At 51.2% G+C, this 24209-nt stretch overlaps 1 protein-coding gene across 5 annotated transcripts in view; it reads left to right on the top strand.

Moving 5' to 3' along the window:
* Nucleotides 1–24209, top strand: part of LOC139533638 (ELKS/Rab6-interacting/CAST family member 1-like) — a 619530-nt gene that overhangs the window by 315661 nt on the left and 279660 nt on the right. For all 5 annotated transcript variants that reach the window (XM_071331836.1, XM_071331835.1, XM_071331834.1 and 2 more), the window contains one exon: nt 371–531. In XM_071331836.1, coding sequence (XP_071187937.1) covers nt 371–531 — 161 coding nt within the window. The remainder of the gene's footprint in view (nt 1–370; nt 532–24209) is intronic.

The following is a 24209-nucleotide window of genomic DNA, read 5'->3' as shown; positions in this document are numbered from 1 at the left end:
TCCACTGTCCATCTGTCTGTGTGCATCACTTCCTCCTGTTGTCCTCTTTCCTTATTTTCCTTATGTTTGTGTTTCTTCCTTTGTTTTCTTCCTCGTATCGGTGTTTTCTCCTCACACTCACCCCTCTCTGTCTCTCTCTGTCCCTCTCTCTGTCTCTCTCTGTCCCCCTCTCTGTTCCTCTCTCTGTCCCCCTCTCTGTCTCTCTCTGTCCCTCTCTCTGTCCCCCTCTCTGTTCCCCTCTCTGTTCCTCTCTCTGTCCCTCTCTGTCTCTCTCTGTCCCACTCTCTGTCCCTCTCTGTCCCTCTCTGTCCCTCTCTCTGTCCCTCTTTCCCTCCCACCCTGTCTGTGTGTATCATCATCTTTGTGGCAGATGGAGGAGCTGCTTGCGGCCATGGGGAAGGTGAAACTGGAGCTGGAGTCCATGCAGGCCAAGCTGTCCTCTACCCAGCAGTCATTGGCTGAGAAGGAGGCCCACCTGATCACGCTGAGGGCAGAACGCAGGAAACACCTGGAGGAGGTGCTGGAGATGAAGTAAGAGAGATGATATATATACACACCTGACCACGCTGAGGGCAGACAGACACGCCCTGTTATTCATGAGGTCCCGCCGTGGACTGTTTAGATAAGAATACTGTTATTTATTGTGTTGATCTTTAAGCCTCAGTGGCTTTGGGAAAATAGTTGACATATTGTCATTTAGTTTTATAGAAAGTAAGCAACTCTTAGTTAATAATCATTGTTTAAGGAAGGACTGAGTGACCTGAATCCCCAGTGTGTCTGGTTGTGTCCCGTCCCATCAAGCCCTGTTCTGTTCAGCCTTGTGTCTCAGACCAGATCTCCTTGGTTGTGGACTAGCTGTTGGATCAGACTGGTTGTTTTTAGGGTTCTGTTGGCTTGTTTACATGATCTAGCTGTGACACATGGCCATGACATCATACACGGTCCTCCCCCCACCTCTCTCTTTTCCCCTCCTTTTCTCTGCTCTCTTTCACCCCCCATCTCTCTCTCACTCTCTCTCTGTCCTCTGTCTCTTTCTCTCTCTCTCTCTCTCTCTCTCTCTCTCTCTCTCTCTCTCTCTCTCTCTCTCTCTCTCTCTCTCTCTCTCTCTCTCTCTCTCTCTCTCTCTCTCTCAATTCAATTCAATTCAAGGGGCTTTATTGGCATGGGAAACATGTGTTAACATTGCCAAAGCAAGTGAGGTAGATAATCTCTCTCTCTCTCTCTCTCTCTCTGTCTCTGTCTCTGTCTCTCTCTGTCTCTCACACACTAGTAGGTTGTAAATGGTGTGTAGTGTAAGTAGTGGGTAAATGGTGTGTAGTGTATGTAGTGGGTAAATGGTGTGTAGTGGATGTAGTGGGTAAATGGTGTGTAGTGTATGTAGTGGGTAAATGGTGGGTAGTGTATGTAGTGGGTAAATGGTGTGTAGTGTATGTAGTGGGTAAATGGTGTGTAGTGTATGTAGTGGGTAAATGGTGTGTAGTGTATGTAGTGGGTAAATGGTGTGTAGTGTATGTAGTGGGTAAATGGTGTGTAGTATATGTAGTGGGTAAATGGTGTGTAGTGGATGTAGTGGGTAAATGGTGTGTAGTGGATGTAGTGGGTAAATGGTGTGTAGTGTATGTAGTGGGTAAATGGTGTGTAGTGTATGTAGTGGGTAAATGGTGTGTAGTGTATGTAGTGGGTAAATGGTGTGTAGTGTATGTAGTGGGTAAATGGTGTGTAGTGTATGTAGTGGGTAAATGGTGTGTAGTGGATGTAGTGGGTAAATGGTGTCTAGTGTATGTAGTGGGTAAATGGTGTGTAGTGTATGTAGTGGGTAAATGGTGTGTGGTGTATGTAGTGGGTAAATGGTGTGTAGTGTATGTAGTGGGTAAATGGTGTGTAGTGTGTGTAGTGGGTAAATGGTGTGTAGTGTATGTAGTGGGTAAATGGTATGTAGTGTATGTAGTGGGTAAATGGTGTGTAGTGTATGTAGTGGGTAAATGGTGTGTAGTGTATGTAGTGGGTAAATGGTATGTAGTGTATGTAGTGGGTAAATGGTGTGTAGTGTATGTAGTGGGTAAATGGTGTGTAGTGGGTAAATGGTGTGTAGTGTATGTAGTGGGTAAATGGTGTGTAGTGTATGTAGTGGGTAAATGGTGTGTAGTGTATGTAGTGGGTAAATGGTATGTAGTGTATGTAGTGGGTAAATGGTGTGTAGTGTATGTAGTGGGTAAATGGTGTGTAGTGTATGTAGTGGGTAAATGGTATGTAGTGTATGTAGTGGGTAAATGGTGTGTAGTGTATGTAGGGGGTAAATGGTGTGTAGTGTATGTAGTGGGTAAATGGTGTGTAGTGTATGTAGTGGGTAAATGGTGTGTAGTGGATGTAGTGGGTAAATGGTGTGTAGTGTATGTAGTGGGTAAATGGTGTGTGGTGTATATAGTGGGTAAATGGTGTGTAGTGGGTAAATGGTGTGTAGCGTATGTTGTGGGTAAATTGTGTGTAGTGTATGTAGTGGGTAAATGGTGTGCAGTGTATGTAGTGGGTAAATGGTGTGTAGTGGATGTAGTGGGTAAATGGTGTGCAGTGTATGTAGTGGGTAAATGATGTGTAGTGGATGTAGTGGGTAAATGGTGTGTAGTGTATGTAGTGGGTAAATGGTGTGTAGTGTATGTAGTGGGTAAATGGTGTGCAGTGTATGTAGTGGGTAAATGGTGTGTAGTGGATGTAGTGGGTAAATGGTGTGTAGTGGATGTAGTGGGTAAATGGTGTGCTCATACAGGGGTCTCTCTCTTATATGTGAAGATGATCTCATCCACTCTTCATAGGTCTTCATCCCAAAGTCATGGGAGAGTATTCCTCTCTCTTTTCCTATTTTCTGCTCTCTCTCCCTCCATCTCCCCCAAGGCCCTCTCTCTCCCTCCATCTCCCCCCAAGCCCCTCTCTCCCTCCATCTCCCCCAAACCCCTCTCTCTCCCTCCATCTCCCTCCAAGCCCCTCTCTCTCCCTCCATCTCCCCCAAACCCCTCTCTCTCCCTCCATCTCCCCCCAAGCCCCTCTCTCTCCCTCAATCTCCCCCCAAGCCCCTCTCTCTCCCTCCATCTCCCCCAAACCCCTCTCTCCCCTCCATCTCCCCCCAAGCCCCTCTCTCTCCCTCCATCTCCCCCAAACCCCTCTCTCTCCCTCCATCTCCCCCCAAGCCCCTCTCTCTCCCTCCATCTCCCCCAAGGCCCTCTCTCTCTCCATCTCCCCCCAAGCCCCTCTCTCTCCCTCCATCTCCCCCAAGGCCCTCTCTCCCTCCATCTCCCCCCAAGCCCCTCTCTCTCCCTCCATCTCCCCCCAAGCCCCTCTCTCCCTTCATCTCCCCACAAGCCCCTCTCTCTCCCTCCATCTCCCTCCAAGCCCCTCTCTCCCTCCATCTCCCCCAAACCCCTCTCTCTCCCTCCATCTCCCCCCAAGCCCCTCTCTCTCCCTCCATCTCCCCCCAAGCCCCTCTCTCTCCCTCCATCTCCCCCCAAGCCCCTCTCTCTCCCTCCATCTCCCCCAAGCCCCCTCTCTCCCTCCATCTCCCCCCAAACCCCTCTCTCTCCCTCCATCTCCCCCCAAGCCCCCTCTCTCCCTCCATCTCCCCCAAGCGCCTCTCTCCCTCCATCTCCCCCCAAGCCCCCTCTCCCTCCATCTCCCCCCAAGCCCCTCTCTCCCTCCATCTCCCCCAAGCCCCTCTCTCTCCCCATCTCCCCCAAGCCCCCTCTCCCTCCATCTCCCCCCAAACCCCTCTCTCTCCCTCCATCTCCCCCCAAGCCTCGCTCTCCCTCCATCTCCCCCAAACCCCTCTCTGCCCTCCATCTCCCCCCAAGCCCCTCTCTCCCTCCATCTCCCCCAAACCCCTCTCTCTCCCTACATCTCCCCCCAAGCCCCCCTCTCTCCCTCCATCTCCCCCCAAGCCCCCTCTCTCTCTCCATCTCCCCCCAAGCCCCTCTCTCTCCCTCCATCTCCCCCCAAGCCCTCTCTCCCTCCATCTCCCCCAAACCCCTCTCTCTCCCTCCATCTCCCCCCAAGCCCCTCTCTCTCCCTCCATCTCCCCCCAAGCCCCTCTCTCCCTCCATCTCCCCCCAAGCCCCTCTCTCTCCCTCCATCTCCCCCAAGCCCCTCTCTCCCTCCATCTCCCCCCAAGCCCCTCTCTCCCTCTCCATCTCCCCCAAGCCCCTCTCTCCCTCCATCTCCCCCCAAACCCCCTCTCTCCCTCCATCTCCCCCCCAACCCCTCTCTCTCCCTCCATCTCCCCCCAAACCCCTCTCTCTCCCTTCATCTCCCCACAAGCCCCTCTCTCTCCCTCCATCTCCCCCCAAACCCCTCTCTCTCCCTCCATCTCCCCCCAAGCCCCTCTCTCCCTCCATCTCCCCCCAAGCCCCTCTCTCCCTCCATCTCCCCCCAAGCCCCCTCTCCCTCCATCTCCCCCCAAGCCCCTCTCTCCCTCCATCTCCCCCCAAGCCCCCTCTCCCTCCATCTCCCCCCAAGCCCCTCTCTCCCTCCATCTCCCCCAAGCCCCCTCTCTCTCCCTCCATCTCCCCCAAGCCCCTCTCTCCCTCCATTTCCCCCCAAGCCCCCTCTCTCCCTCCATCTCCCCCCAAGCCCCTCTCTCCCTCCATCTCCCCCCAAGCCCCTCTCTCTCCCTCCATCTCCCCCAAGCCCCTCTCTCTCCCTCCATCTCCCCCAAGCCCCCTCTCCCTCCATCTCCCCCCAAACCCCTCTCTCTCCCTCCATCTCCCCCCAAGCCCCTCTCTCTCCCTCCATCTCCCCCCAAGCCCCTCTCTCCCTCCATCTCCCCCAAGCCCCCTCTCTCTCCCTCCATCTCCCCCAAGCCCCTCTCTCCCTCCATTTCCCCCCAAGCCCCCTCTCTCTCCCTCCATCTCCCCCAAGCCCCCTCTCTCTCCCTCCATCTCCCCCTAAGCCCCTCTCTCCCTACATCTCCCCCCAAGTCCCTCTCTCCCTCCATCTCCCCCAAGCCCCCCCTCTCTCCCTCCATCTCCCCCAAGCCCCCTCTCTCTCCCTCCATCTCCCCCCAAGCCCCCCCTCTCTCCCTCCATCTCCCCCAAGCCCCCTCTCTCTCCCTCCATCTCCCCCCAAGCCCCCTCTCTCTCCCTCCATCTCCCCCAAGCCCCCCCTCTCTCCCTCCATCTCCCCCAAGCCCCCTCTCTCTCCCTCCATCTCCCCCATGCCCCCTCTCTCTCCCTCCATCTCCCCCCAAGCCCCCCCTCTCTCCCTCCATCTCCCCCAAGCCCCCCCTCTCTCCCTCCATCTCCCCCAAGCCCCCTCTCTCTCCCTCCATCTCCCCCATGCCCCCTCTCTCTCCCTCCATCTCCCCCAAGCCCCCTCTCTCTCCCTCCATCTCCCCCCAAGCCCCTCTCTCCCTCCATTTCCCCCCAAGCCCCCTCTCTCTCCCTCCATCTCCCCCCAAGCCCCTCTCTCCCTCCATTTCCCCCCAAGCCCCCTCTCTCTCCCTCCATCTCCCCCCAAGCCCCTCTCTCCCTCCATCTCCCCCAAGCCCCCTCTCTCTCACTCCATTTCCCCCCAAGCCCCTCTCTCCCTCCATCTCCCCCCAAGCCCCTCTCTCCCTCCATTTCCCCCCAAGCCCCTCTCTCCCTCCATCTCGGCCAAGCCCCCTCTCTCTCCCTCCATCTCCCCCAAGCCCCCTCTCTCTCCCTCCATCTCCCCCCAAGCCCCTCTCTCCCTCCATCTCCCCCATGCCCCCTCTCTCTCCCTCCATCTCCCCCAAGCCCCCTCTCTCTCCCTCCATTTCCCCCCCTCTCTCCCTCCATCTCCCCCAAGCCCCCTCTCTATCTCTCCATCTCCCCCAAGCCCCTCTCTCCCTCCATCTCCCCCAGGCCCCTCTCTCCCTCCATTTCCCCCCAAGCCCCCTCTCTCTCCCTCCATCTCCCCCAAGCCCCCTCTCTCTCCCTCCATCTCCCCCTAAGCCCCTCTCTCCCTACATCTCCCCCCAAGTCCCTCTCTCCCTCCATCTCCCCCAAGCCCCCCCTCTCTCCCTCCATCTCCCCCAAGCCCCCTCTCTCTCCCTCCATCTCCCCCCAAGCCCCCCCTCTCTCCCTCCATCTCCCCCAAGCCCCCTCTCTCTCCCTCCATCTCCCCCCAAGCCCCCTCTCTCTCCCTCCATCTCCCCCAAGCCCCCCCTCTCTCCCTCCATCTCCCCCAAGCCCCCTCTCTCTCCCTCCATCTCCCCCATGCCCCCTCTCTCTCCCTCCATCTCCCCCCAAGCCCCCCCTCTCTCCCTCCATCTCCCCCAAGCCCCCCTCTCTCCCTCCATCTCCCCCAAGCCCCCTCTCTCTCCCTCCATCTCCCCCATGCCCCCTCTCTCTCCCTCCATCTCCCCCAAGCCCCCTCTCTCTCCCTCCATCTCCCCCCAAGCCCCTCTCTCCCTCCATTTCCCCCCAAGCCCCCTCTCTCTCCCTCCATCTCCCCCCAAGCCCCTCTCTCCCTCCATTTCCCCCCAAGCCCCCTCTCTCTCCCTCCATCTCCCCCCAAGCCCCTCTCTCCCTCCATCTCCCCCAAGCCCCCTCTCTCTCCCTCCATTTCCCCCCAAGCCCCTCTCTCCCTCCATCTCCCCCCAAGCCCCTCTCTCCCTCCATTTCCCCCCAAGCCCCTCTCTCCCTCCATCTCGCCCAAGCCCCCTCTCTCTCCCTCCATCTCCCCCAAGCCCCCTCTCTCTCCCTCCATCTCCCCCCAAGCCCCTCTCTCCCTCCATCTCCCCCATGCCCCCTCTCTCTCCCTCCATCTCCCCCAAGCCCCCTCTCTCTCCCTCCATTTCCCCCTCTCTCTCCCTCCATCTCCCCCAAGCCCCCTCTCTATCTCTCCATCTCCCCCAAGCCCCTCTCTCCCTCCATCTCCCCCAGGCCCCTCTCTCCCTCCATTTCCCCCCAAGCCCCCTCTCTCTCCCTCCATTTCCCCCCCAAGCCCCTCTCTCCCTCCATCTCCCCCAAGCCCCTCTCTCCCTCCATCTCCCCCCAAGCCCCCTCTCTCTCCCTCCATCTCCCCCCAAGCCCCCCCTCTCTCTCCATCTCCCCCCAAGCCCCTCTCTCCCTCCATCTCCCCCCAAGCCCCCTCTCTCTCCCTCCATCTCCCCCCAAGCCCCCCTCTCTCTCCATCTCCCCCAAGCCCCTCTCTCCCTCCCATCTCCCCCAAGCCCCCTCTCTCTCCCTCCATCTCCCCCCAAGCCCCCCTCTCTCTCCATCTCCCCCAAGCCCCTCTCTCCCTCCATCTCCCCCAAGCCCCTCTCTCCATCTCCCCCAAGCCCCCTCTCTCCATCTCCCCCAAGCCCCCTCTCTCTCCCTCCATTTCCCCCCAAGCCCCTCTCTCTCCCTCCATCTCCCCCCAAGCCCCTCTCTCCCCTCCATCTCCCCCATGCCCCCTCTCTCTCCCTCCATCTCCCCCATGCCCCCTCTCTCTCCCTCCATCTCCCCCAAGCCCCCTCTCTCTCCCTCCATTTCCCCCCAAGCCCCTCTCTCCCTCCATCTCCCCCATGCCCCCTCTCTCTCCCTCCATCTCCCCCATGCCCCCTCTCTCTCCTCCATCTCCCCCAAGCCCCCTCTCTCTCCCTCCATCTCCCCCCAAGCCCCTCTCTCCCTCCATCTCCCCCATGCCCCCTCTCTCTCCCTCCATCTCCCCCATGCCCCCTCTCTCTCCCTCCAACTCCCCCATGCCCCCTCTCTCTCCCTCCATCTCCCCCAAGCCCCCTCTCTCTCCCTCCATCTCCCCCCAAGCCCCTCTCTCCCTCCATCTCCCCCATGCCCATTCTCTCTCCCTCCATCTCCCCCATGCCCCCTCTCTCTCCCTCCATCTCCCCCATGCCCCCTCTCTCTCCCTCCATCTCCCCCAAGCCCCCTCTCTCTCCCTCCATCTCCCCCCAAGCCCCTCTCTCCCTCCATCTCCCCCATGCCCCCTCTCTCTCCCTCCATCTCCCCCATGCCCCCTCTCTCTCCCTCCATTTCCCCCCAAGCCCCTCTCTCCCTCCATCTCCCCCAAGCCCCCTCTCTATCTCTCCATCTCCCCCAAGCCCCTCTCTCCCTCCATCTCCCCCAAGCCCCTCTCTCCCTCCATCTCTCCCCAAGCCCCTCTCTCCCTCCATGTCCCCCAAGCCCCCTCTCTCCCTCCATCTCCCCCCAAGCCCCTCTCTCCCTCCATCTCCCCCAAGCCCCTCTCTCCCTCCATCTCCCCCCAAGCCCCTCTCTCCCTCCATCTCCCCCAAGCCCCTCTCTCCCTCCATCTCCCCCCAAGCCTCCCCTCCCCTCCCCCCTCTCTCCCTCCATCTCCCCCAAGCCCCTCTCTCCCTCCATCTCCCTCCAAGCCCCTCTCTCCCTCCATCTCCCCCAAGCCCCTCTCTCTCTCCATCTCCCTCCAAGCCCCCTCTCTCTCTCCATCTCCCCCAAACCCCTCTCTCCCTCCATCTCCCCCAAGCCTCTCTCTCCCTCCATCTCCCCCCAAGCCCCTCTCTCTCTCCATCTCCCCCAAACCCCTCTCTCCCTCCATCTCCCCCAAGCCTCTCTCTCCCTCCATCTCCCCCCAAGCCCCTCTCTCTCTCCATCTCCCCCAAACCCCTCTCTCCCTCCATCTCCCCCAAGCCTCTCTCTCCCTCCATCTTCCCCCAAGCCCCTCTTTCTCCCGCTGTGGGCATATTGACAGCTGGATAAAGGTCCTCTATCCTGTCCCTGTCGTTCGGCTCCAGAGACCCAGCGTCAGTATGAACCCAACCCCACCAGGGAGCCCCTCTCTGGGCCTGTGATCTGGCTCCACTTGGCTAGGATGAAGGTTCCTGGAGCACAGGCCTGGTCCCCTTCTACCCACATGACTTAGACATAGGTTGCATCCCAAATGTCTACCCTATCCCATATTTAGTGCACTTGTTTTGACCAGGGCCCATAGGGCACAATATGTTAAATAGGACGCAGCTAGACCAGTTCCTGGTGGAAGCAGTACAACCCTGCTCTGCCACCTCTCCCTGTGTGCCAGTGTGTTACAGTAGGCCACCAAGAAGGAGTTCATGATGAAACGTGAGCTGCAGGACACATCTATTAACCATAGGGACAGACCTAGTAGAACCACAGGCCTAGTAGAACCACAGGCCTAGTAGAACCACAGGCCTAGTAGAACCACAGGGCCTACTAGAACCACAGGGCCTAGTAGAACCACAGGCATAGTAGAACCACAGGGCCTAGTAGAACCACCTACCTAGTAGAACCACAGGCCTAGTAGAACCACATAGCCTAGTAGAACCACATAGCCTAGTAGAACCACAGGCCTAGTAGAACCACAGGCCTAGTAGAACCACAGGCCTAGTAGAACCACAGGGCCTAGTAGAACCACAGGGCCTAGTAGAACCACAGGCCTAGTAGAACCACTGGGCCTAGTAGAACCACATACCTAGTAGAACCACAGGCCTAGTAGAACCACATAGCCTAGTAGAACCACATAGCCTAGTAGAACCACATAGCCTAGTAGAACCACAGGGCCTAGTAGAACAACAGGGCCTAGTAGAACCACAGGACCTAGTAGAACCACATGCCTAGTAGAACCACAGGCCTAGTAGAGAAACATACCTAGTAGAACCACAGACCTAGTAGAACCACAGGCCTAGTAGAACCACATGGCCTAGTAGAACCACAGGCCTAGTATAACCACCGGGCCTAGTAGAACCACATACCTAGTAGAACCACAGGGCCTAGTATAACCACAGGGCCTAGTAGAACAACGGCCTAGTATAACCACAGGCCTGGTAGAACCACCAGGCCTAGTAGAACCACCGGGCCTAGTAGAACCACCGGGCCTAGTAGAACCACATACCTAGTAGAACCACAGGGCCTAGTAGAACCACAGAGCCTAGTAGAACCACAGGCCTAGTAGAACCACATGCCTAGTAGAACCACAGACCTAGTAGAACCACTTGACCTAGTAGAACCATAGGCCTCGTAGAACCACAGGCCTAGTAGAACCACAGACCTAGTAGAACCACAGGCCTAGTAGAACCACATGACCTAGTAGAACCACGGGCCTGGTAGAACCACATGCCTAGTAGAACCACATGCCTAGTAGATCCACAGGCCTAGTAGAACCACATGATCTGGTACTAATGATATTAAGTGAAAACGCTCTATATAAAACACACGCGCGCACACACACACACACACACACACACACTTTGATGGTAATGTCGACAGAGAAAATGCTGTTTTTTAACATGTATCCCTTTAGCTTGGCAGTGTACTTCAGTCTTTGATCAAAGCCCTGGTTTTCCTTTCTCATTGTTTAGAAACAGAAAACCAGATGAAATCAAGTCTATTCATGTCACAGGGCTCGGAAAGAAAAGAGCAGAGATTTAATGTTCCAAGGGCTTCCAAGGCCTTGGTTTTTTACACCAATTTCCGGTATTTTCTGGAGGTTGCCGTTTTGATCTTGAAGGGGGGGCGGAGATCCATCCGTTTGGCCAGAGTTATCCCCGTTATTCCCCGAGTTATCCCCCGAGTTATCCCCGTTATTCCCAGAGTTATCCCCGTTATTCCCAGAGTTATCCCCGTTATTCCCAGAGTTATCCTCGTTATTTATCCCCGTTATTCCCAGAGTTATCCTCGTTATTCCCAGAATTATCCTCGTTATTCCCAGTTCTATGCAGATAGTCCCTGCTGAGTGCCTGGCTAGGCTGGCGGTCCGGGGAGAGATCCAGAGACATCAGTCTGGCTAGGAGAGGAGATGGAGGAAGGAGTCTTTATCTATCTGGCTCTAATGTGTCTGAATTAATGCAGCGTGTGGGCTGCTATTAAACGCACATCCTTCCTCCTCTAATACAGAGGAAGACAAATAGATCCGGCCTCCCGGGGATCGCCTAGGAAACTGTGTCCAAGGGAAACTCTGCCATGGTAAAAACCTTGAGGTCTGAATGCATGGCCTGATCAGGACAGGAAGTGTCTCTGTCTCTCTGCTGCTAGTCTTAAAACTAAATCACACAACTCACACATCACACTGTTCTGAGGGAAAATACAACCCTGAATGCTGTTCAGATGGGGCCTGGGTGGCGGGAGGGGGGAGAGAGGGGTAAGAGGAGGGGGAGAGAGGAGGAGGGGGAGAGAGGGGTAAGAGGAGGGGGAGAGAGGGGTAAGAGGAGGGGTGAGAGAGGGGGAGAGAGGGGTAAGAGGAGGGGGAGAGAGGGGTAAGAGGAGGTGTAAGAGGAGGGGGGAGAGAGGGGTAAGATGAGGGGGAGAGAGGGGTAAGAGGAGGTGTAAGAGGAGGGGGAGAGAGGGGGAAATGGTTTATTTGTTGGAGGAGTGAGATGGAGGGTGGTCTTACTGATCATTATACTGCAGTGTAGATTGATGGTAATAGCTGTTAGTCGAGGTCGTGATGAGCGCGCTGTGGTCGAGTGTGGTCGAGTGTGTGTTTGAATGTGTGTTTGAGTGTGTTTGTGTGTGTGTTTGAGTGTGTGGATGTGTGTGTTTGAGTGTGTGTTTGAGTGTGTGTTTGAGTGTGTGTTTGAGTGTGTGTTTGAGTGTGTGGTTGTGTGTGTGTTTGTGTGTGCGTTTGAGTGTGTGTTTGAGTGTGTGTTTGAGTGTGTGTTGTGTGTGTTTGAGTGTGTGTTTGAGTGTGTTTGAGTGTGTGTTTGAATGTGTGTTTGAGTGTGTGTTTGAGTGTGTGTTTGAGTGGATGTGTGTGTTTGAGTGTGTGGTTGTGTGTGTGTTTGTGTGTACGTTTGAGAGTATGTTTGAGTGTGTGTTTGAGTGAGTGTTTGAGTGTGTGTTGTGTTGATGTGTGTGTTTGAGTGTGTGTTTGTGTGGATGTGTGTGTGTGTGTGGATGTGTGTGTTTGAGTGTGTGTGAGTGTGTTTGAGTGTGTGTTGTGTTGATGTGTGTGTTTGTGTTTGTGTGTTTGTGTATGTTTAAGTGTGTGTTTGAGTGTGTGTTGTGTGTGTGTGTTTGGATGGCTGAAATTGGGGGTCAGGGTGAGCTACTAGATGCAGAGCCAGCCCACTGAAGGCCCTCTGTCGCCTGGCACAGATAGGGGCGGCCCACCGGATTCCTCGTTAAAAATCAACCCCGATACAAAATGGCCGACGTTTCCTCACGAAGGATGAACCGCCGTTTAGACAGCGGGGCCAATACATCCAACATCCGACCACATCGATTATCCCTCAGCTCTCCTCTCTGACTCCGCTGTTTCCCAGACATTAATCAGGGTCAGAATCTGCTGCAGTCTGTGTGTTTTCTATCGGTTTAACACGTCTCTCAGTGGCCATAACACACGGCCCATACATTCACCCCTCACACACACACACACACACACACACACACACACACACACACACACACACACACACACACACACACACACACACACACACACACACACACACACACACACACACACACACACACACACACACACACAGGGTTTATGGTAACCAGAGGATAATGATATGAACAGTTGGTCGTTTCTGCTCGCTGTGACCCGTTCACCCTGCTGTCAGAACTGCCTGCCACTGCATTGATCACCTCCTGCACCGCTGGAAACTGATACACCAAGGAGGGAGTGGCAGGGAATAAGCCACCACAGGATCCAAAATGGAGTCCCAGTAACTGTGCCCCTCTGTGTGATAAGAGAGGTAAGGGTTAACTGAGTCTGTAGCTGTGTTAGATAAGGGAGGTAGGGGTTAGCTGGGTTTGTAGCTGTGTTAAATAAGGGAGGTATGGGTTAACTGAGTCTGTAGCTGTGTTAGATAAGGGAGGTAGGGGTTAACTGAGTCTGTAGCTGTGTTAGATAAGGGAGGTAGGGGTTAACTGAGTCTGTAGCTGTGTTAGATAAGGGAGCTAGGGTTAACTGAGTCTGTAGTTGTGTTAGATAAGGGAGGTAGGGGTTAACTGAGTCTGTAGCTGTGTTAGATAAGGGAGGTAGGGGTTAACTGAGTCTGTAGCTGTGTTAGATAAGAGAGGTAGGGGTTAACTGAGTCTGTAGCTGTGTGTGATAAGGGAGGTAGGGGTTAACTGAGTCTGTAGCTGTGTGTGATAAGGGAGGTAGGGTGTAGCTGGTGTTTATACTGTTTTATAATCCAGGTGTGGCAGTGGGCTGTTGACAGCTGCCTGTCTCTCTCACTTAGTCCCATCCTACTCCTGTTTACTATGAGTCTCTGTCACTTAGCCCCATCCTCCTCCTGTTATACTATGAGTCTCTAATGTCTGTCACTTACCCTCATCCTCCTCCTGTTTACTATGAGTCTCTGTCACATAGCCCCATCCTCTTCCTGTTCTACTATGAGTCTCTAATGTCACTTACCACCATCTTTCTCCTGTTATACTATGAGTCTCTGTCTGTCACTTAGCCCCATCCTCCTCCTGTTATAATTTGAGTCTCTGTCTGTCACTTAGCCTCATCCTCCTCCTGTTATAATTTGAGTCTCTGTCTGTCACTTAGCCTCATCCTCCTCCTGTTCTACTATGAGTCTCTAATGTCACTTACCATCATCCTCCTCCTGTTCTACTATGAGTCTCTAATGTCACTTACCACCATCCTTCTCCTTTTCTACTATGAGTCTCTAATGTCACTTACCACCATCCTTCTCCTCTTCTACTATGAGTCTCTAATGTCACTTACCATCATCCTCCTCCTGTTCTACTATGAGTCTCTAATGTCACTTACCACCATCCTTCTCCTTTTCTACTATGAGTCTCTAATGTCACTTACCACCATCCTTCTCCTCTTCTAATATGAGTCTCTAATGTCAGTTACCATCATCCTCCTCCTGTTCTACTATGAGTCTCTAATGTCACTTACCATCATCCTTCTCCTCTTCTACTATGAGTCTCTAATGTCACTTACCATCATCCTCCTCCTGTTCTACTATGAGTCTCTAATGTCACTTACCACCATCCTTCTCCTTTTCTACTATGAGTCTCTAATGTCACTTACCACCATCCTTCTCCTCTTCTACTATGAGTCTCTAATGTCACTTACCCTCATCCTCCTCCTGTTCTACTATGAGTCTCTAATGTCACTTACCACCATCCTTCTCCTTTTCTACTATGAGTCTCTAATGTCACTTACCACCATCCTTCTCCTCTTCTACTATGAGTCTCTAATGTCACTTACCACCATCCTTCTCCTGTTCTACTATGAGTCTCTAATGTCACTTACCACCATCCTTCTCCTGTTCTACTATGAGTCTCTAATGTCACTTACCACCATCCTTCTCCTGTTCTACTTTGAGTCTCTGTCTGTTACTTAGCCCCATCCTCTTCCTGTTATACTATGAGTCTCTAATGTCTGTCACTTAACACTTTTTAGGCCGTATCGCCCAGCCCTAACTCTAATGAGAGGTTATTCTGATGTGTGAGGGTGAAGAGACGATTGTCGCCATGGGGGAAGTTCTGTGGTGGGCTGTGGCTGGGGGGACCCCCATCTGAGAAGACACAAGTCATGGGGTTAGACTAGGAATCTAGTTGTCTGATGTCTACTAGGTTTACTAGGAGTCCTACTAGGAGATTCTGCTAGGAGGTCTACTTGGAGGTGAGGTCTACTAGGAGGTCTACTGGGAGGTCTACTAGGATGTCTACTGGGAGGTCTACTGGGAGGTCTACTAGGAGGTCTACTAGGAGGTCTATATTAGGAGGTAGGAGGTCTACTAGGAGGTCTACTAGGAGGTCTACTAGGAGGTCTACTAGGAGGTCTACTAGGAGGTCTATTAGGAGGTCTACTAGGAGGTCTACTAGGAGGTAGGAGTTCTACTAGGAGGTCTACTAGGAGGTCTACTAGGAGGTCTACTAGGAGGTCTACTAGGAGGTCTAATAGGAGGTCTACTAGGAGGTAGGAGTTCTACTAGGAGGTCTACTAGGAGGTCTACTAGGAGGTCTACTAGGAGGTCTACTAGGAGGTCTACTAGGAGGTAGGAGTTCTACTAGGAGGTCTACTAGGAGGTCTACTAGGAGGTCTACTAGGAGGTCTAATAGGAGGTCTACTAGGAGGTAGGAGTTCTACTAGGAGGTCTACTAGGAGGTCTACTAGGAGGTCTACTAGGAGGTATACTAGGAGGTCTACTAGGAGGTAGGAGTTCTACTAGGAGGTCTACTAGGAGACCTACTAGGAGGTCTACTATGAGGTCTACTAGGAGGTCTACTAGGAGGTCTACTGGGAGGTCTACTAGGAGGTAGCAGGTCTACTAGGAGGTCTACTAGGAGGTCTACTAGGAGGTCTAATAGGAGGTCTACTAGGAGGTCTACTAGGAGGTCTACTAGGAGGTAGCAGGTCTACTAGGAGGTCTACTAGGAGGTCTATTAGGAGGTCTACTAGGAGGTAGCAGGTCTACTAGGAGGTCTACTAGGAGATCTATTAGGAGGTCTAATAGGAGGTCTACTAGGAGGTCTATTAGGAGGTCTACTAGGAGGTCTACTAGGAGGTCTATTAGGAGGTCTACTAGGAGGTCTATTAGGAGGTCTACTAGGAGGTCTATTAGGAGGTCTACTAGGAGGTCTACTAGGAGGTCTACTAGGAGGTCTATTAGGAGGTCTACTAGGAGGTCTACTAGGAGGTCTACTAGGAGGTCTACTAGGAGGTAGCAGGTCTACTAGGAGGTCTACTAGGAGGTCTATTAGGAGGTCTAATAGGAGGTCTACTACGAGGTCTATTAGGAGATAAATTAGGAGGTCTACTAGGAGGTCTACTAGGAGGTCTATTAGGAGGTAGCAGGTCTACTAGGAGGTCTACTAGGAGGTCTACTAGGAGGTCTACTAGGAGGTAGCAGGTCTACTAGGAGGTCTACTAGGAGGTCTACTAGGAGGTCTAATAGGAGGTCTACTAGGAGGTCTATTAGGAGGTAAATTAGGAGGTCTACTAGGAGATCTACTAGGAGGTCTACTAGGAGGTCTACTAGGAGGTCTACTAGGAGGTAGGAGGTCTACTAGGAGGTCTACTAGGAGGTCTACTAGGAAGTCTACTAGGAGGTCTACTAGGAGGTCTACTCGGAGGTAGCAGGTCTACTAGGAGGTCTACTAGGAGGTCTACTAGGATGTCTACTAGGAGGTCTACTAGGAGGTCTACTAGGAGGTAGCAGGTCTACTAGGAGGTCTACTAGGAGGTCTACTAGGAGGTAGGAGGTCTACTAGGAGGTCTACTAGGAGGCCTACTAGGATGTCTACTAGGAGGTCTAATAGGAGGTCTACTAGGAGGTCTACTAGGAGGTCTATTAGGAGGTAGCAGGTCTACTAGGAGGTCTACTAGGAGGTCTACTAGGAGGTCTACTAGGAGGTAGCAGGTCTACTAGGAGGTCTACTAGGAGGTCTACTAGGAGGTCTAATAGGAGGTCTACTAGGAGGTCTATTAGGAGGTATACTAGGAGATCTACTAGGAGGTCTATTAGGAGGTCTAATAGGAGATCTACTAGGAGGTCTATTAGGAGGTCTAATAGGAGGTCTACTAGGAGGTCTATTAGGAGTAAATTAGGAGGTCTACTAGGAGGTCTACTAGGAGGTCTACTAGGAGGTCTAATAGGAGGTCTACTAGGAGGTCTATTAGGAGGTATATTAGGAGGTCTATTAGGAGGTCTAATAGGAGATCTACTAGGAGGTCTATTAGGAGGTCTAATAGGAGGTCTACTAGGAGGTCTATTAGGAGGTCTATTAGGAGGTCTACTAGGAGGTATACTAGGAGGTCTATTAGGAGGTCTATTAGGAGGTCTATTAGGAGGTCTACTAGGAGGTATACTAGGAGGTCTACTAGGAGGTCTACTAGGAGATCTACTAGGAGGTCTATTAGGAGGTCTACTAGGAGTCTACTAGGAGGTATACTAGGAGGTCTATTAGGAGGTCTATTAGGAGGTCTACTAGGAGGTATACTAGGAGGTATATTAGGAGGTCTACTAGGAGGTCTATTATGAGGTCTACTAGGAGGTATACTAGGAGGTCTATTAGGAGGTCTACTAGGAGGTCTACTAGGAGGTCTACTAGGAGGTCTATTAGGAGGTCTATTAGGAGGTCTACTAGGAGGTATACTAGGAGGTATATTAGGAGGTGAGATCTACTAGGAGGTCTACCATAAACAGTAGACTAACTTCTCAGAAAGTGTGTGTGTCTTTATGTGTGGTTATACACTAGGTGTGAACGTCTGGCTCAGCCCACAAAGGGTCCATTCAGGGGGCAGGTGAGTTGCTAATTGTCCCTTTTATCGCTGTGGTTACAGCGTAGCGGCAGATCAGCAGGCCCATTACAGGGACGAGTGCTTTAGTAAGCAGAGACAGACAGGTCCAGCATCACTGGTCCAGCATCACTGTGTGTGTGTGTGTGTGTGTGTGTGTGTGTGTGTGTGTGTGTGTGTGTGTGTGTGTGTGTGTGTGTGTGTGTGTGTGTGTGTGTGTGTGTGTGTGTGTGTGTGTGTGTGTGTGTGTGTGTCCAACGTGATAACGGAAATGATCAATGAGTGATTTAGTAATCCGGTAGGCCACAGACACAATGCTTCCTTCATTTCTGTCCCCTGCTGCTCCCACATCAATACACACACCTTACCTCTGTCCCTGGGCTGTGACTAGAGGCTGCCGGCAATATGGGGGTCCAAAGTAAGCAAACAGCTGAAAGAGAGAAGGGGAGAGAGATAGATGGAGGGAGAGAGAGATGGAGAGTGAGAAAGAGAGAGCGTGAAAGAGAGAGCGTGAAAGAGAGAGAGCGAGAAAGAGAGAGGAAGAGAGAGAGGGAAAGAGCGAGAAAGAGAGAGAGAGAGCGAGCGAGGAAGAGAGAGAAAGAAAGAGAGAGAGCGAGCAAGAAAGAGAGAGAGAAAGAGAGAGAGAGTATTTAAATGCCCTATAGAGTCATTCCGACCTGGGAATGGGAGGTAGTTTCTATGACCTGGGAATGGGAGGTAGTTTCTATGACCTGGGAATGGGAGGTAGTTTCTATGACCTGGGAATGGGAGGTAGTTTCTATGACCTGGGAATGGGAGGTAGTTTCTATGACCTGGGAATGGGAGGTAGTTTCTATGACCTGGGAATGGGAGGTAGTTTCTATGACCTGGGAATGGGAGGTAGTTTCTATGACCTGGGAATGGGAGGTAGTTTCTATGACCTGGGAATGGGAGGTAGTTTCTATGACCTGGGAATGGGAGGTAGTTTCTATGACCTGGGAATGGGAGGTAGTTTCTATGACCTGGGAATGGGAGGTAGTTTCTATGACCTGGGAATGGGAGGTAGTTTCTATGACCTGGGAATGGGAGGTAGTTTCTATGACCTGGGAATGGGAGGTAGTTTCTATGACCTGGGAATGGGAGGTCGTTTCTATGACCTGGGAATGGGAGGTCATTTCTATGACCTGGGAATGGGAGGTAGTTTCTATGACCTGGGAATGGGAGGTAGTTTCTATGACCTGGGAATGGGAGGTAGTTTCTATGACCTGCGAATGGGAGGTCGTTTCTATGACCTGGGAATGGGAGGTAGTTTCTATGACCTGGGAATGGGAGGTAGTTTCTATGACCTGGGAATGGGAGGTAGTTTCTATGACCTGGGAATGGGAGGTAGTTTCTATGACCTGGGAATGGGAGGTAGTTTCTATGACCTGGGAATGGGAGGTAGTTTCTATCCTTCTGGCTCTGCCTTGCTGACGTCTGGTGGTGCAGAAAGCTCAGTGGTACTAAGTGAAACCCTTCATGTGTTCTTCAAGCCTATAATTTAAACAGCATTCAGTTTTTTCCACGGCTTCTTTTCCTTCTCTATTTCTCCTCACGGTGGGATGTTATAATCTATTATCAGGACACTATGGACACAGGAACTCTTGTCTTTGACCATTCCAACACAACGATTACACGGTAAACTTCGACTCTGGATGTTGTTCTGGGTCGTATAGGCCTAGACCTCTCCCAGAGCAAATAGGAGACTTAAAAGCCACAAGGATATAGCCAATCCTTTGTCCTAGTCAAGGTTTAAAAGCCACAAGGATATGGCCAATCCTTTGTCCTAGTCAAGGTTTAAAAGCCACAAGGATATTTACATTTACATTTAAGTCATTTAGCAGACGCTCTTATCCAGAGCGACTTACAAATTGGTGCATTCACCTTATGACATCCAGTGGAACAGCCACTTTACAATAGTGCATCTAAATCTTTTAAGGGGGGGGGGGGGGGGGGGGTGAGAAGGATTACTTTATCCTATCCTAGGTATTCCTTAAAGAGGTGGGGTTTCAGGTGTCTCCGGAAGGTGGTGATTGACTCCGCTGTCCTGGCGTCGTGAGGGAGTTTGTTCCACCATTGGGGGGCCAGAGCAGCGAACAGTTTTGACTGGGCTGAGCGGGAACTATATAGCCAATCCTTTGTCCTAGTCAAGGTTTAAAAGCCACAAGGATATGGCCAATCCTTAGTCCTAGTCAAGGTTTAAAAGCCACAAGGATATGGCCAATCCTTAGTCCTAGTCAAGGTTTAAAAGCCACAAGGATGTAGCCAATCCTTTGTCCTAGTCAAGGTTTAAAAGCCACAAGGATATGGCCAATCCTTTGTCCTAGTCAAGGTTTAAAAGCCACAAGGATGTAGCCAATCCTTTGTCCTAGTCAAGGTTTAAAAGCCACAAGGATATGGCCAATCCTTAGTCCTAGTCAAGGTTTAAAAGCCACAAGGATATGGCCAATCCTTAGTCCTAGTCAAGGTTTAAAAGCCACAAGGATATGGCCAATCCTTAGTCCTAGTCAAGGTTTAAAAGCCACAAGGATGTAGCCAATCCTTTGTCCTAGTCAAGGTTTAAAAGCCACAAGGATATGGCCAATCCTTTGTCCTAGTCAAGGTTTAAAAGCCACAAGGATGTAGCCAATCCTTTGTCCTAGTCAAGGTTTAAAAGCCACAAGGATATGGCCAATCCTTAGTCCTAGTCAAGGTTTAAAAGCCACAAGGATATTGCCAATCCTTTGTCCTAGTCAAGGTTTAAAAGCCACAAGGATGTAGCCAATCCTTTGTCCTAGTCAAGGTTTAAAAGCCACAAGGATATGGCCAATCCTTTGTCCTAGTCAAGGTTAAAAGCCACAAGGATATGGCCAATCCTTAGTCCTAGTCAAGGTTTAAACGTTATGAAAAGCCCCCATGCTGTCTCTGGCTTGATTCTGATTATAGTTTAACATTCTATAGAGTTAGTGGAGCATCAGGATCTGTTCTTGTATTTGGGGTTAGCTCCAGACCGGTTCCAGACCAACATCGTAGGGAGGCAGGGATGCATGTAATGTCTCTGTAAATGTCCATTGTGCTTCATGTCAAAGCCTGGTGGCAGATGAAAGGACACCTCTAATGTGAAGCCTTGCAGTCCAGCAGACCGTTGTCCCAGAAGGAATCCATATAAAGAGATGCAGTTTGTTGGATCAGATACTGGAGGCTGTATCTGCTCTGCCCAGACTCCTTAAGTCCTCATTAGGGACCTCGTTTAGTCTCACTTAACCCTATTCCTCATCCCAGGCCCATGTGTGGCCTGACACAGGCATAAACTATGAACGCCTGCATTGATTCTATGATGGTAAGATGGTTAGTTTATAACATGTTAATAACAGTTAGTTTATAACATGTTGATAACAGTTAGTTTATAACATGTTAATAACAGTTAGTTTATAACATGTTAATAACAGTTAGTTTATAACATGTTAATAACAGTTAGTTTATAACATGTTGATAACAGTTAGTTTATAACATGTTGATAACAGTTAGTTTATAACATCTTAATAACAGTTAGTTTATAACATGTTAATAACCGTTAGTGTATAACATGTTAATAACAGTTAGTTTATAACATGTTGATAACAGTTAGTTTATAACATGTTGATAACAGTTAGTTTATAACATGTTAATAACAGTTAGTTTATAACATGTTAATAACACTTCGTTTATAACATGTTAATAACAGTTAGTTTATAACATGTTAATAACAGTTAGTGTATAACATGTTGATAACAGTTTATAACATGTTAATAACAGTTAGTTTATAACATGTTAATAACATTTAGTTTATAACATGTTAATAACAGTTAGTTTATAATGGTTTACTGCATGTTTTAAGCATGCATAGTATATTAAGTCCAGTGTGTTATATCTGTTAGGCCCCAGGGTCAGTCATACCCTCTTCCCCTGTAGTCCTCCATCTATCTGTTAGGCCCCAGGGTCAGTCATACCCTCTTCCTCTGTAGTCCTCCAGCCATCTGTTAGGCCCCAGGGTCAGTCATACCCTCTTCCTCTGTAGTCCTCCAGCCATCTGTTAGGCCCCAGGGTCAGTCATACCCTCTTCCTCTGTAGTCCTCCAGCCATCTGTTAGGTCCCAGGGTCAGTCATACCCTCTTCCTCTGTAGTCCTCCAGCCATCTGTTAGGCCCCAGGGTCAGTCATACCCTCTTCCTCTGTAGTCCTCCAGCCATCAATTCCAACACTACATGTGTCACGGTCGTTTGAATGATTGGACCAAGTACATAGAATTCCACATGTTTAATAAATATGAAATTCACCAAACAAAACAGAAGAAAACGAAACGTGATGTACTGGGCTTTTCACAGGCAGCTACACAAAAACAAGATCCCACAAACAACAGGTGGGAAATGGCTGCCTAAATATGATCCCCAATCAGAGACAACGATAGACAGCTGCCTCTGATTGGGAACCATAATCAGGCCAACATAGAAAATGAAAAACTAGAATGCCCACCCTAGTCACACCCTGACCTAACCAGATAGAGAAATAAAAAGTCTCTCTGAGGTTAGGTCAGGGCGTGACAACATGCATGTAAGGAGGATGGCTCTGCTCTGCCCCTGACGCACACACACTCACACACACTTAGGTTGACGTTTATTGTCATGATTATTGCCCCGGAGGCAGAACTAAGCGATTTCCACTCGATGGGACAGCTTCAATGTCAAAAGTGGCTAATTTGTAAAAATGCATGAAATCAAAAATTAGCTTTTTGGTCTTAATTTAAGGTTAGGGTTAGGCATTAGGGTTAGCAGTGTGGTTAGGGTTAAGGTTAGGGAGTTATAATCAGATTTTATGACTTTGTGGCTGTACCAGCTAGTGACCACTCTGCAGAGCTGTCTCCAGTTCATGAGTCATCCCAATAAATGCCAACCTGCCGCACACACACATTCGCGTGCACACACACACACACACACACACACACACACACACACACACACACACACACACACACACACACACACACACTCTGCCACGCACACATGCTATGCCCCTGACACTTAAATACACACACACACACTCCGCCCCTGACATGTTCGGCATTTAGACTCCAGTGTAAAACACTCCGTTTGAGAGAGGGCCTTATATATCATGTACCTTACCTCCTACCTCCTGTCTCCTACCTCCTACACCCTACCTCCTCCACCCTACCTCCTACCCCTTACCTCCTACACCCTACCCCTTACCTCCTACCCCTTACCTCCTACCCCTTACCTCCTCCACCCTACCTCCTACCCCTTACCTCCTACACCCTACCCCTTACCTCCTACCCCTTACCTCCTACCCCTTACCTCCTCCACCCTACCTCCTACCCCTTACCTCCTACCTCCTACTCCTTACCTCCAACCCCTTACCTCCTACCCCTTACCTCCAACCTCCTACCTCCTACCCCTTTCCTCCTACCCCTTACCTCCAACCCCTTACCTCCTACCCCGTGCCTCCTACATCCTACCCCTTTACCTGCCTTATTGCTGTACAGGGTATACCTCCTACCCCCTATATCCTACCCCCTACCTCCTACCCCCTACCTCTTACCCCTTAACTCTTACCCCTTACATCCAACCCCTTACATCCTACCCCGACACCTTACCTTCTACCCCTTACCTCCAACCCCTTACCCCCTACCCCTTACCTCCAACCCCCTACCTCCTACCCCTTACCTCCTACCCCATTTCCTCCAATCCCCTACCCCTTATCTCCAACCCCTTACATCCTACCCCTTACCTCCTAACCCCTACCCCTTACCTCCAACCCCTTACATCCTACCCCTTACCTCCAACCCCTTACATCCTACCCCTTACCTCCAACCCCTTACCTCCTACCCCTTACCTCATACCCCCTATCCATTACCTCCTACCCCTTACCTCCTAACCCCTACCTCTTACATACAACCCCTTACCCCCTACCCCTTACCTCCTACCCCTTACCTCCTACCTCCTACCCCTTTCCTCCTACCCCCTACCTCCTACCCCTTACCTCCTACCCCGTACCTCCTACCCCCTATCCCCTACCCCCTACCTCCTACATCCTACCCCTTTACCTGCCTTAGTGTTGTACAGGGTATAGTGCTGACAGTGCTACAGTACAGTGCATTTTTTACATTTTCAGACCCCTTGACTTTTTCCACATTTTGATACGTTACAGCCTTATTCTAACTGGATTCAAACCTTTTTTTCCTCCATCAATCTACACACAATAACCCATAATGACATCACAATGCCCCATGATGACATCACAAAACAGGTTTTTATTTTTTTGCAAATGTATAAAAAAAAAAACTGAAATATCACATTTACGTAAGTATTCAGACCCTTTACTCAGTACTTTGTTGAAGCACCTTTGGCAGTGATTACAGCCTTGAGCCTTCTTGGGTATGATGCTACAAGCTTGGCACACCTGTATTTGGGGAGTTTCTCCCATTCTTCTCTGCAGATCCTCTCATGCTCTGTCAGGTTGGATGGGGAGCGTCGCTGCACAGCTATTTTCAGGTCTCTCCAGGGATGTTTGATTGGGGACCGGACTCTGGCTGGGCCACTCAAGGACATTCAGAGACTTGTCCCGAAGCCACTCCTGCGTTGTCTTGGCTGTGTGCTTAGGGTCTTTGTCCTGTTGGAAGGTGAACCTTCACCCCAGTCAGAGGTCCTGAGTGCTCTGGAGCAGGTTTTCATCAAGGATCTCTCTGTACTTTGCTCCGTTCATCTTCCTCTCTATCCTGACTAGTCTCCCAGTTCCTGACACTGAAAAACATCCCCACAGCATAATGCTGCCACCACCATGCTTCACCGTAGGGATGGTGCCATGTTTCCTCCAGACGTGACGCCTGGCATTCAGGCCAAATATTTCAATCTTGGTTTCATCAGACCAGAGAATCTTGTTTCTCAGGGTCTGAGAGTCCTTTAGGAGCCTTTTGGCAAACTCCAAGTGGACTGTCATGTGCCTTTTACTGAGGAGTGGCTTCCGTCTGGCCACTCTACCATAAAGGTCTGATTGTTGGAGGGC

This window comes from Salvelinus alpinus, chromosome 11, assembly GCF_045679555.1.
Source record: "Salvelinus alpinus chromosome 11, SLU_Salpinus.1, whole genome shotgun sequence".
NCBI lineage: Eukaryota > Metazoa > Chordata > Actinopteri > Salmoniformes > Salmonidae > Salvelinus > Salvelinus alpinus.
The sequence above is the reverse complement of the archived record's forward strand: the minus strand, read 5'-3'. Positions and strand labels throughout refer to the sequence as shown.